At 41.3% G+C, this 13,664-nt stretch overlaps 2 protein-coding genes across 3 annotated transcripts; one reads left to right on the top strand and one right to left on the bottom strand.

Annotated features, from left to right (window-relative positions):
* Positions 1–10,298: 10,298 nt before the first annotated feature.
* On the top strand, positions 10,299–13,631 carry CG4390 (uncharacterized protein). 2 transcript variants are annotated; one of them, NM_169887.2, is made up of 2 exons: positions 10,299–10,482; positions 12,675–13,631. In NM_169887.2, the coding sequence occupies exons 1-2, from the start codon at positions 10,354–10,356 to the stop codon at positions 13,536–13,538; spliced, it is 993 nt and encodes a 330-aa protein (NP_732486.2). In that variant the 5' UTR covers positions 10,299–10,353; the 3' UTR covers positions 13,539–13,631. The 2 variants fall into 2 exon arrangements, with proteins under 2 accessions (NP_732486.2, NP_650864.1); NM_142607.2 differs by lacking the exon at positions 10,299–10,482 and adding an exon at positions 12,559–12,607.
* Positions 10,758–12,301, bottom strand: mdlc (midlife crisis). The gene is made up of 3 exons (NM_142608.4): positions 12,090–12,301; positions 11,305–12,031; positions 10,758–11,237 (listed from the first exon to the last, which is right to left on the bottom strand). The coding sequence occupies exons 1-3, from the start codon at positions 12,193–12,195 to the stop codon at positions 10,997–10,999; spliced, it is 1,074 nt and encodes a 357-aa protein (NP_650865.1). The 5' UTR covers positions 12,196–12,301; the 3' UTR covers positions 10,758–10,996.
* Positions 13,632–13,664: the final 33 nt, after the last annotated feature.

Raw genomic sequence — 13,664 nt, 5'->3', positions numbered from 1 at the left:
TTGAAAGCTGCCATCAGTCTGACAGCGGCAAAATGTTTTCTGACGAAATTTTCCAGAAATTATCTCTCACTTTTTGTGCGGCTTCGGTTTTGTTGTTTGCGTTCGCTTCGACTGAAATCTGGCCAACAGAGCAGTGCAAAAATGTTTCAAGTCAGCGTGCACACAAAAGCCCACACTACAAATCCCTGAAAGGGGACTCACCCATACCAACATATACACAATACATAGAAATGCACACACACACCACCACACACAAGCGGCAGCCATTGTTTCACTTGCAATGAAGGTGTCATCATATTTTTTCAATTTCATGGGTATTTTTCCGTCCATTCCTTGCATTTCCAGCTGCCTCATACCACTGAAATATGTGGAAATGAAAGTGTTTTTGGTTTGGAGTTAAATGATTACCAACTTGACTTAGCTTAGGTCATCAAGAAAGTGCCCTAAACTATTTCCTAAGCTGTATACATTTTAATAACAGTAAGTTTACACTTTTTGTCTAATGCTTTCACCTTCTATTAGGAGTTTTATATATATTTAAAGCAAACCTTTTTCTAAAAGTATTTACTTATAGAAGAAATAATTTTTAAGCAACCTAAATTTTAAGGGTGTAGTGTTGCAAAACCATTCCCAGCATCGTCTTTCAAAAAATGTGAAAAAATGACGAAAAGTCAGCAAAAATATGCGCGCGTGTTTGAAAGGGCGGGGGAAAAAACGAAGCTGAAAGAATGATTGTTGCAGCTTATGGGAAAAACTCTATCCGAGCTACGGTTTTCCTGGAGGCCTGCAAAAGTGGCTGCATGTGTGGAAAAGAGAAAGTGGGCGACACTCACGCCGGGATAGAGAAACTAAAAATGCGCACACTTGCAGTAAAAGCACGAAAAACTCGTTACAAAAACTGTTAGTTTTTCAATTATAGCGCGTAGATTAGTATTTGAAAGCTACGCATGTGTCTGTGTGTGCGTAAATCCCCGTTTCACTCGCTTTCTCCCTCTGTCCCTCTCTCAATCTCACTTTCTCTCTCTCCCTCTGAGCCATTATTGGATTTTGGCCGGCTACTGGCCATTTGAGAAGGTGGAGATGGGGAAAAAAGGGAAACTTTCCTGACAGCAGCACAATAACTTTTGAATAAGAAAAACGTGCAACGCTTCAGAATGGAGAAACAGGAAGTGTGGGCGGAGTTTTCGCATCGGGACCGGACTAAAGAGGTTGGAGGTTGATCCAATACAGTGACAACAAACGGCAGAAAGGAACTTTTGCAGCTGCAATTTTCTATTCAACTTGAAGCTTACTCCCTCCATCGAGAGGAGGGCACAATCAGTTTAGGAAGTTAGCAGTTTTTATGAAATGCCCTCTGCCCTTCTTCTCACGCTTATTTTTCCGATCCTTCCCGGCCCAACTCCTTCCGTTTGGGCTTGTGAGAGCTTTTGCTAATTTTACAACGCACATTACGTATACGACGTGGTGGTTGCAGCAAATTTCTGCTACGAATAGCAGTAATCCAGGTGGCCCATAGAGATGGGAAACGGTGATTATGCTGCCTATCAAACGGCATGATATTAATTTTTACATTTTTAGTTGAAATTCATCAACATTGCATGGTTTCAACCTTGTTTAAAAAAAAGATGAACCAGAAGCTTTAAAAGAATGCTTAAACAACTAATATTAAAATTACTTTAATTTAGACCATTGATTTTCATTATAGCTAAGTTTTTCATAAGTTTCCATTACGAAATTCCAAGTTCATTTAAAGTATAAGAAAAATCACTTTCAAAACCTCACTTTGATCAAAATTATTTAGTTCCTTGAAGAACATCCTAAACAAACCAGAGAGCGAAAAGAAGTACCTCAACTACAAGGAAAACTGAAAGGCTTCTCCGTTTGAGCGCCGGCACTCTGTATATCACATTGCCATCTCTGAATTCCCGGAAAAGCCACCGCCTTGATTTTCTTTTATGGGATTTCATTGTTGGCCCTCGCCAGCTCAGTGGCCAGGTCCACGGCATTTCCCCTGCTTTTGTAGCGTCTTTAGCGCTGCAGCAACGTCGTTTTATTGTTGAATGAACGGACTTACGTGTGAACTAGTAGGCGACAACAACTTATGCCATTTCCGTTTCCGCTCGCATCGCCATTGAGCGCAAAAGGCGGCAATGCCAATGGGAACGGCAATGGGAATGGGTATAGCGGCTAAGGCAGAGCAGCCAAGGAACAGGAACACAATTGTGAGGTCATGTATGTGACAAACAATAAAGACGATAACTTAGTGCCTGCATGCAACAACGGGCGGAAACGGAACTGCAACTGCAACTGCCTTGCCTTTCTTCGCCTTTCCATGTCCTCCGAAGGTGTGTGTGAGGGTGTGTATATGTGGTTGTTGGTGCTTTAAAAATGGAATTAAGTTTTCGTAAACTTGGACTTAATGCGCCCTTTCTGGCTTCGGCTTCGCCATGGTTTGAAAGTTTGAAAATATATATTTGAAAAGCAAAGTTTATTCTCGTTGAAAGAAAATATGTCTGGCGTCTTTTGTATACATACAAGGTGTCCCGCCGGCAGCACAAAGCACCAGCTGCCAGTTGCACGGCAGGGTTCTGGTTCTCGTTCTGTTTCTGCTTCTGCTGCTGCTTCTGGTGTTGGTCCTGGAAGTCCTGGAGGTCCTGCGGCTCCCACGGAAAGTTTTGTTTGCCCTGGCACTTAAAAAGTCGTAAAATGCACATTCAGCATAAAAACCACTGTTGGAAATTATGGCCACACTGCATATAGCCAACATTCTATTGCTCACCCCATCTACGTCGCCCATCCACTGTTGCCTTTTGTATCATATTTTCCAGTTTGAAGTTTCCCGAGCTGCAGCGGCTTTTATCTTTAATGCATTCTACGTGCACTTTGCCCACTTTTCGAAGGACACACACACGACGAGGGAAGGGGCATACGTTTCTGCTCAGTATTTATTGAATGAAAAGTTAAACCCATTCACTTGGCACTGATTTTAAATTGAGATTTATTGCTTTGCAGGGCGTGAATTGAAAGAAATCTATAAGTTAATATTATCATTTGCGTGCCTCAAAGAAAACACGACATCCCCATATTGGGGCATATGTAGACTACATTTAATCGTAGCAAGGCTTAACAATCATAAAATGTTATACATTTTTTTTTTAATTATGCTATGCAAGCATCCATATATTAAATCATAACATTCCACAAAGTATACTTTTTATACATAAAATAAAAGATTAGCGAAGACTGTTTCAGCAATCAAAACAATTATACATACATACATCATTCATACACACAACACATACATACATTACATACATTACTGCTCGAGATGCATTAGATTTGACACTTGAAGCTTTGCAGTTACTACACAAAGTTGTACAGATCGGTCTATTACAGAAAATGTATAAGTTCTAAATAAAACCGCCAACAGATGGAGCACGTGTGCAACTCACTTCGCTTATCTCCAGCGTAGAGCTCCTTCTTCTTTTAAAATTGAAATGGAATCATCTCGCCTGCCGAAGCTTTGGCTGAGCTAAGTGTCACAATAAAAACATCCCAGCCTATACGAAAAATTCAAAACACTCGGCCAATTATACACCCAATCTTTCTTCAAATCGAGCCTAAAATACTCGTATAATGCAGAAAAAAAAAATATAAAACGATTAACGAATAAAATTCATATGATTTATGAAATTTCGATTTTTCTCTTCTAAAACATATGTGTAAAATGCAAATTAAACAGAAGATAAACGCAATTGGTAGAAATAGGACCGTTTTAAGTCCGAATCCTCTTCAGCTTGAAAAATAAATATACACCCGATATGTACTATTTAGTGCGCAGTAAAATTAGTTTGGGCTTGCAACCATTTCTTTTTACAAAATTACAATAAAAACAAAATTCCGTTTTCAGACTCAAATAAGCATGATATGTACTTTCCTTTCGTCCCAAAGCTGAGGGCAGTCAGCCAAGAAAAGGGGGACGAAATCCGTTGGCCAACAAAAAAAATGTTGAGGAACCGCAAAGGAGTGGAGCCAGCGAAGAAACACCGAGAAGGCCACTAGGAAACCACCTACTTTGTATCAACAGATAAAAGTAAAGTTTTTCAACATCATTTACTCAGGGCCAGAATCGTAGCACTCCTGCAGTCTTACTTAGTTTCAGGCTCGGCAGGTGAATCCGAAACGAAATACATAAAAGTGTCTTCTGTCTCGGCTCGACTGCGGTTTAAAAGTGTGGTTGTACGAGGTACAACCTGTTGTCGGAGTTCAACTGGCAGCGCAAACTTTTTTAATACGTTACGAAATCTTCGCACACCGCAGCCCCTTTTTTTGGCCACCGAACTTACTTCACTTCGGGCTCCATTAAGGGTAACGAAAACTTTACTTTCGACTGCTGTCTAACGGTAATGCTGGAGCATAAGCCATGATTGAGAGGTGCAGACATATACTCACTCCCCTTTTTCGTGGATGGTGTATAAATATTTTGACCGCAGGGTCGCTGTCTTTCCTTTACTTCCTCATCTAAGTTCCACCCTGCGGTTGTTATTGTTATTGCGCCCGATATTAGCAGGACATTATTGAAATAATTTACCTTTCCACCCCGCACAACAATTTCCTCCATCCTCTCCTCGTGTTTTGGAAAACCCCCAACTGCCGGCGAAAAAGTTGCATAAATTGTTTTGTTATTAATCCCGGGCTGGGCCATTGAGCGCTGAAACGACTGACAGGTGTTTAAATTTCAAAACTTTTAATGGCAGCGCCAGCCACAGCCATGATTATTATTATTATAATTATAATGGGAAACAATAAGTTTTGATTGGATGGTTATTCAAATAACTTAGGGAGCGGAAATCAATGAGAAATTAAGCTAAAATGAGCCGACAATGTGGCATAATAGACTTTATGTAGAGAGCGTAAGTGGATTTAAGTAAATTAATTTATATTTAATTTACTAAGTACGCATGAAGAAAAAATAGTTAAAATATTAACTATATTTTTGGACTTGGCTGTTATCTGCATTATCCAATAAATATATATATTAATGTGCAAGCAATCTCAATTCCTTTAACTTACTCCTAACAAATGACAGTTTAACAAAATAAAAAAAAAAGCTCGGAAACACCAAGTTTCTTGAAAGCGAGCAATTAAAATTTTTCGTTTGTCTCCTGGCTTCCCACTATCAACTTTGAACGGACTCCTTAAGCTGCCCCTATCAACGCCTGGCACATTGTCAATTTGTCAAGTTCTCAGTGTCTTGTCCACACATTCTCGCTTTCTTGGTATCAATGCCATTCTCAAGCCCATTCCCACATCCATTCCCATACCCATTGTGACGCCCATGGCCATTCGCCGTCTCATAATCGCACTCATCTGGGGTCGAGTGGGAGTCAACTATCAGCCATCGAGTTAGAGTCGGAAAGGAAGCCTCGGTCACTTTTCACAAAGACCGGGAACATATTGTAGCACGATTTTTAAAATAAAATTAACTTGAATTTGCTCTCTGCGCCGGCGGAGTGAGAGAAAGAATGTTCTGTCCCCTTTGGCATGATGTCCTTAGCTGTCATACAATCACCCGCAGACAGGAGCACAATGTGGAGAAAAGTTCTTCTTCGGCGGAGGAGGCGAAAGTGCAAAAAGCCAAGTCAGTAAGTAGCATAGAATTTTCAACACAAGAAAAGCCACCTACATATATGTTATCCTTTGTATGGGGGAATAGAGCCGCAATAGACAGTCGCTGGGTGAAAAAAAAATATGCCACAATTGCAACATAACTTTGCAGCTTATTATTTTTTATTGCAGCTAATAAGCTTGACTTGCCAGTTAATGGCGCATTTCCGTTTCCGTTCAGCGACACAAAGTCACAGCCACACACATACACGTACACATTTAGAGGGGAAAACCTGTCGCAAAGTTTATAATGAAAATATTTTCAGCTTAGCAACGACCAAAGAAAGTCCGGAAAACGGCAAATGGCAACTTGTTGTTGTTGTTGAAAAGTCTCGCAAAACTGTCAAAAGCAAAAACTCCTTGACACACCCTAATACACATTCGCTTAAAAACATTTTACTTTTTGTCTTACCATTCTTGAGCTTATTAAAGTTACATTTTTCAGACACTTTTCATTTATTTTATTTGTCCATATTTCCTTATTGAAACTTTTCATGGACTGGACAATGGCTTTCCTTCCGACCACACCGCCCTTACAGGCTTATCCCGGCAAAATGGCCTCATTTGCTTAGACTGAAAAGGACATGGAGACCAGTCAACCATTCTATTGTTGTCTTAGTGCCTGCTCATTGCAGGCATTTTGCCATTTTGTGGCTGCAAATGTATTTTGTAGCTCATTTGTGTGTTTGCCCGGAAGTTGTAACTGTGCACAGGATACGATGAGTGCCCCGATTTCACACGAGAACGGCAGGACCCACAATATTCGTGCCGGACATTCACGGGCAAGGTGCAAACATTGTATGTGGCCTGGATGTTTTAATGTTTCTGCTTTTGGGACAATTACTTTTGGCCTGGTTATTTAATTGACCGGTATTTGCCGAAAGCATAACTTTTAATGCCTTTACTAAGCGCTTGGCAATGAAACAACAATGTTTGTTGTAGGGAATATTAAATTATACAAACCTTTCCTACTGAGATTTACCTCTAAAAAGGAGAACTGCATGTGACAAAACACAGTTCTAATTTAATTTTGAGTTAAACTTTTCGTCTTGTCTTTATTATGACAGTTCCTTAAAATATGAACATACCTAACTGAACTGAGGACAGGCACAATTCAACTAAATTCCTTTCTTCTTGGAACAAGAAAAAAAATCCAGTTATAAGAGAATTGATCTGATAACAAATAATTATTCTAAGAAAAACACTTTGGAAAGCTACACACATATATTACTTCGCAGTTTTACTCCTACCTACCCTCTAAGGCTGGGTATCTTATATCCTAACCCAAAAGAACTTAAATTTATTTCTGTTATTTGATTAAGATCCATTTTAACATATCAGTAAAGAAAATATTGATTTTGCAACAACTTTTCACGCAATCGACAAAATGTCAGACGAAATGCCGCAAACTTTTGTTGCCTTGTTATTATATTTTTGTTTTGTTCGGTTTATTTTTATATTTTTGAATATTTCTTTTTATGTTACGAGTACAATAAACATCAATATGTTGGTAACAGCGGACATAAGGCATCTGCTCCTTGGCGTCCATAAACCAAGGGCGACAAACAAAGCCGAAAGCCGAGCTGACAAAAGTTTGCGCAAAAATCATAAAGTGCAGGCAAAAGTTTTTGGCCAAAAGTGGGCAACACTCGCAAAGTCGTAAACCAGAAAAGCGGAGGGCGAGTGCTAGCTATTCCGGGGGATCCCAAGAAATCGACCAACATCAATTCGAAAATGGCGCAAAAGTAGCAGCGATTTGTTTGCCTGCTGTAGCCATGGCCATTGTGGCCATCAAGCATTCTCGCTGCTGCATTTGGCCAGCTGCATTTGTCCAGTTTTTGCCCACTTTACATTTTATCTTTATTTGCATTGCGGCTAACCAGCGACAAGCATTTTTGTGGCCGGACATGTCGAGTGGTTTTTGTTTTGAAGAAAACTTTCTTTCTTTCCTTCTCTGTTTTCTTTTCTTTTCATTTCGCTCGGTCGTTTTTCCTGGATATCTGCCAGGGCAGTGCAAGTGTCAAAGATTCCTCGCATTCGGAAAAGCCCCACCAACAGAGTGTTTGTTATAAATTAAAGCTGCGGTCGTGTCTGCAGGGGCATGAACCTTTATCAGAGGCACAGATTTGTGGCCCATAACTTGTGAGTCGCAGACGCACATGTTGTATTTCCATGTTTCCGCTTAGAAATGTGTTTTATATTTCAATTGAGAAATTTCATAAATTGTTATCTCTTTAAAATTGGCTTTTAATTGGTCGGCTGGGGCCAGTGTGCAATTGTGCTGTTTAATTATTCGGGACTATTAAGTGAAAGATTAATGAGCCTGGGGTTTTTGCGGTGCCATAATATAGCTGTTGTGTATTATTAACGGCCTGCAGTTCAGTGGGCTTCATTTACACAGTAATTATGGCGCGCTCTTAATTGTTCGATTTGAAACTAAAGTTAATCCTTAACGATAGCATACGATACATACCTATAGCTACTCGAAAACGAGCGAAACTTAACAGTGAATGGGCCATAAATTATTGGGAGTCAAAGCGTAAACTACGCATGGCAAAGTTTGGCCAACTTTAAGAATGCCGGGCCAGCAAGTCCTCGGAGTCCTGGTGATGGAACGCACAGGCAATAACAATTTATATGGCCCGGACTGACATTTCAACATGGCCAGGACACGTACTGAAAGTTCGGAGCTGGCTAGGTCGCTCCACGAGCTGTATCATTCAAAAAGGTGCTGCAACCTTGGTGCGGACAGGAGGGCATTTAGAAATTAATGATAATTGACACAATAAGCGACAAGTTGAGCCCGAGTCCAGGGAGCAAATCCAGGGTAGGGGGACACTTCTGCCCTTACCATCCCATCTAGCCGCTGGGATAATATAATAGTCAATGACATTAGAAGCCAATAAATAAAGGCGAATGAAAACAAACAGCGTGCAGCCCAACAAACGTGCAGATGGGTACAAGATGGCCCTTGGGTACATATGCACAGGAAAAAATGATATATGTATCTATACACTTAAAATTACACACAATTTTACATAAAAGTCTTAAAAGATGAATATTAAACTTGTTTCATAACAAAAATTAGGGTATTATAGTCACTATATATATATAACTTCTATAGTTCTAGGAAACTGATATTGATGATTTCTATAGTCAGAATTAAACTGCATGACTTAAAACTATTCTACCTCTTACTCAAAAGGGTGTACTAGTCCCATTATGAAATTCGACGAATGTAGCATTTCCGACTTGATAATATTGTGAATATATTTATCATAATTTGAAATAAATCCCTAATCAGTCTATTACTCAGACTCTTTTAAGCAGGAATGAGGATATATGGTAGTCAGAGTCCTTTAGCATTCCTTCTTATGTATCTTAACTTTCAGCTGGCAATATAATTTAAGTATAACTGAGATAATTGCAATGTTAAAGTACAAAAACTTAAGTAGGCTTATATTTAATTTAGTATCATTGCTAGTGAGCACACAAAGCTCAATGTAAACAACATCAAGATGATGTTTCGAGAACGAAACCATGTTCCCCGATTTCTGGAGGCGTCAAACTCATTTAACGCCTAATTACTTTGGGGCCGAGACGCAATCGTGTGAGCAACCGCACACAAATTTCTAAATCCTAATTAGGCGGAAAAACTACCCATCCTGCCCGGAAAAGCAACCCAAATCCCCTGCCTACTTATTGCGCTTTGGCAATCAAAGCCGCTGACAGAAAGTATAAAATTTCAGAGCTCACGTCTGCCGCTCACTTTCGCATTTATGGAAATAATTAAAACTGATTTGCAGGTCGAAACAATTATTGCCTCCTCCTCAATTAGGTTGCGTTCTTCATGCACGACTTTGTCATTCAATTAACCATTGCACTGCCAATAAGTGAGTGGCACATAAAATGTGAGAAAATGCGAACGTGACCTAATAGCCGTGAGCCAGCTTGATGATTGTTATCCTTGGAAAAATCCACAGCAGAGGCAAATTTCCCTACTGCAGCAATTACCAGCATCTGAATAGTGGCTGTCTTAAAGAAATGTGAATGGTGTATACAAACGAGGTAAAAGTATTATGCGTAACCAGAGGAACAGGCAAACCTTCTGCATAAACCCCTCCAATAAAATCGGCTCGACATTGTGGCAGCTAGGATCCTGGAAAATAGAAGTTTTATCCTTTTTGCTCATCCTGGGCAGCTGGGCTGCTTTTAAAGGCTTATGTGCTCATATTTTGCATGCTCGGAGCTAGGGAAAAAGGGTGGGCAGAGAAGCCGGATGGATTTTGGAATTTGTGGCTAAGCATCGATTCGTTACCACTGGCCAATATTTCGGCTTTGTGCTGTGAAACAATGCGGCCTAGAAGTTTGGCAGGAGGTTTTGATTTTAGCGGGCAAAAGTCAAACGAATTCACTTCCGTATAAGTTTGGCCCGCTTTACTACGTTTCCCAGCTTCCAATTCCCCTACTTTCTGTGCCTGTGCTTTCTGATGCGAGCGAAACGGGAAATGAAAGTGCTGACAATTAAATTATGGCTATAAGATTGGGCCAAAATTTTGCCGCTTCAAGAAGGCAGTAGTTTCAGTTGCTTGCCAAGTTTAAATTTGGTCAAAGTTGGCCTTTGATCGTTTCAAACGTCAAGCAATACTCGATCGAAATCACAAAGTTATTGCAGCTCCCTTGGGAATGGGAAGAAATTTCCTTCGTCTGCCCAGTGTGAGTGGTAGAAGCTCATTCGTATATTCCATAGTCGCCTGTTCAAATCTTCCCAAGCGACGGAGCATTGTGCTCAGTTTTGGCCACATTATGACCGAGGTGAGTAAGGCTTTTAGGTCCTGCGGACTAAACATTAATATAAAATCCTCGTTGTGATTAATTTTATAAAATGCTTTTCACGATTAACTTTCCAGTCCCGTCCCTATGTATCAAATTTTAGTATGAATTATAAATAATAATGAATACATACATATATACGTGTTAAAACAACTTACAGATGAACTGCTGTGCATAATTTGTATGTTAACCAATCGTAATAGATCGCCCAAAAATAAGTAAAAATTTTAATAAATACCACAGAACTAGTATTTCTTGGTTGAAAACTTATCAAAATATATTTTTCTAGTTACAAGTAAGAATAGTGATTTATCAGCAATTCTCTTTGGGGCAAAGGGTTTTACAATTTCTTACACGCCACCTATCGGTGGTACAATCCTTACTTTACTTTCTACACTTATGCGGCAAATGTGCTGTAAAATGGATTTTATGTGAAGCATCTAATCAATGTCCCTATTTACTTTCACAACCTGTATAAATGATTTAAAAAAATATTTTAATCACTATCATCCGAAGAAATCTCCTGAGCTTCCTCCCCTGCTTCCGCTTTATCCTCCTTTTTCCCAAATTCCTCCTCCTCATCACTATCTGAGTTTTCCATTGGGTTTGTCTTGAGGCGAGCTATCAGCTCTTTGGCGGGATTGAAAATACCATTTGTTTGCTGGGAACAGATGATGCAGCGCTGTGACTTTTTGTACTGGGCCAAGGCGCACTTTTCACAGAAATAGTGCTTGCACCTGGAAGAAAGATAAATATGTTATTTATTCAGTAAATCCAGTTTAGAAATCGTTATCATCTTCATACTTTGTTACCACGGGATTGACAAAACTCTGTCGGCAGATGTGGCACTTGAAAGGCAGTGTTTCTTCATCGGAGTGAATCTCATACTTGGTATCATCGCCATCGGAGTCTACATCACCCGTTCGCTGATTTTCGTGATCCATTTCCAATTGCCAGCCCGCTTTGTAATCACTGCGATCGTGCAGAAACTTACAGCTGTCGCCAAAGCCGCAATATCCTGTTTCCTTGTAATCCTTGCATATATCCGGCTGATAATCCCACCTGACAGTGGCCCTAAGATGGGCAGGAGCCCTAATTGGGCCACTTCGTACCATTCCGGAGCTGGCATTCCCTGCCGCTGTATCCTGCTTCTTGTAGTACTGCGCATAGTTGTTAATTCCGCGATAGATCTTATCGTCCGCCTTGCCCTCCAGCTCTTCGTTGATTTTCAGAGCTCGCGCATGAATTGCCTGCGCATCGCGATCCAATTCTGTGTCCATTTCGTTAATCGATGTAGCTCCCTGATCTTGGGGTCCACTGGGCAGCGCCTCGCGTTTGGATTTGTACGCAATGCCCAGTTTATCATCGTCGGAGGCTGAGGATGAGCCATCATCACCAACTCCTCCCGCCTGTCTCTTTGCTTTGCTCATTGTCTTGGTGCTCTGGAAGTTGGGATTCGTGCGCTTTCGGCGGTTCTCGGCTCGCACCAGAGCACTGGCTTTGCCTTTGGTCTCTTCATCGCTGCTTTTTGCTGGAATATCAATAATATTTGCCCATTTACTTTGTTGGCGGTAAAATTAAGTTCCTACCAGATTCATCACTGCTGGTTTCCTTTTTGCGACGAATTCCAGCTCCCTTCTTGAGGTTCCGCTTCTTGAAGCCAAAGGACGAGGTGCTAGCCGCTTCTTCCGACATTCTCCGGCTTTTAAATTTATGTACTTATCTAGTAATTCACGTTAACAACAATTAACAATAGCAATTTCGCCAACTGGCGCTTCTTCTTCCCGGCTAGTGATGGTACTTGCGTAACAATCGTTATGGAGTTAGTATTTTTGTATGAAACGGGCACATTAAAATTCAATGTTTACTTATGAGGAATATATTCGTTTGTAATAATTGCAATTTTTACATATTTAATACATCATCAATATGTAATAATTAATAGATTTATATTAATTTAAAGAATTCTAGAAAATATTAACTCCTATGGGATCTACCCTTTTAATCATCGATACCAAGATGTTCTGAAAGCTTCCCACTTTTGGCGCTCTACACGCGGTCACACTGTTTTCTTATCGCTTGTTATTTTTAGATCGTCAAAAAACAAGTGCGTTTTTAAAAATTAATGGATTTCAGTTTTAGCTTACAAATTATTTACTCCGTTTCACCCCCAGAACATGACGCTCGAACAGCTGTCCGCAAATAAGTGCTTCGAGGGCGAGCAACGCGTGTATCGCCATCGCTCGGACACCTTGAAGTGCGACATGACCTTTGGCGTCTTCCTGCCGCCGGCCGCTTTGGAGGGTAAACCGTGTCCGGTGCTGTTCTTCCTCAGCGGACTGACCTGCACGCATGAGAACTTCATCCAGAAGAGCGGATTCCAGCAGCACGCCGCCCGCCACAACCTGATCGTCGTCAATCCGGACACTTCGCCCAGGGGCGTGGAAATTGCCGGCCAAGATGATGCATACGACTTTGGAAGCGGGGCTGGATTCTATGTGGATGCAAAGGAGGAGCCGTGGTCGAAGCACTACAAGATGTACAGCTATGTGACCCAGGAGCTGGTGGATGTGGTCAATGCCAATCTGCCCGTGGTTCCCGGTAAACGCGGTATATTCGGCCACAGTATGGGCGGCCACGGAGCCCTGATCTGCGCGCTTAAGAATCCCGGGCTGTACCAGTCGGTGTCCGCTTTTGCGCCGATTGCCAATCCCACCGAGTGCCCGTGGGGCAAGAAGGCCTTTGCCGGCTATCTGGGCTCCAATCCGGATGACTGGGCCCTGTGGGATGCCACGCATCTGGTGTCGCAGTACGAGAGCACTCCGCAGGAGCTCTTCATCGACCAAGGTGCAGCAGACAACTTCCTGGCCGGCAAGCAGCTGCTGCCGGAGAACCTGCTGGCTGCCGCAGATGGCAATGATCACATCCAGACCATCTTCAAGCAGCGCGAGGGATACGATCACAGCTACTTCTACATCGCCACGTTCGTCGCCGAACACATCGCCTACCATGCCGCCCTGCTCACAGCTTCCGCTTGATGATATTCCGCTTGTACATAATCGTTGGTTTCCACCGAAACCATAATTCAACGTAAATTTGGCAGTAAATAAACCAATTTCGACTGAGCTTCTAAAATGTATTCTTACATTCTTGACTTTAAACTT

Source organism: Drosophila melanogaster, chromosome 3R (genome assembly GCF_000001215.4).
Source record: "Drosophila melanogaster chromosome 3R".
In the NCBI taxonomy this organism is placed as follows: domain Eukaryota; kingdom Metazoa; phylum Arthropoda; class Insecta; order Diptera; family Drosophilidae; genus Drosophila; species Drosophila melanogaster.
Note: the sequence above shows the minus strand (reverse complement) of the source record. Positions and strands in the feature narration are given on the sequence as shown.

Coding starts and splice junctions, on each gene's coding strand:
- mdlc (NM_142608.4), bottom strand. CDS start 12,195: ATGTCGGAAGAAGCGGCTAGCACCTCGTCCTTTGGCTTCAAGAAGCGG. Junction 12,032..12,089: donor AACCAGCAGTGATGAATCTG/GTAGGAACTTAA, acceptor TTGATATTCCAG/CAAAAAGCAGCGATGAAGAG. Junction 11,238..11,304: donor GTCAATCCCGTGGTAACAAA/GTATGAAGATGA, acceptor TCTTTCTTCCAG/GTGCAAGCACTATTTCTGTG.
- CG4390 (NM_169887.2), top strand. CDS start 10,354: ATGGGAAGAAATTTCCTTCGTCTGCCCAGTGTGAGTGGTAGAAGCTCA. Junction 10,483..12,674: donor TTGGCCACATTATGACCGAG/GTGAGTAAGGCT, acceptor TTTCACCCCCAG/AACATGACGCTCGAACAGCT.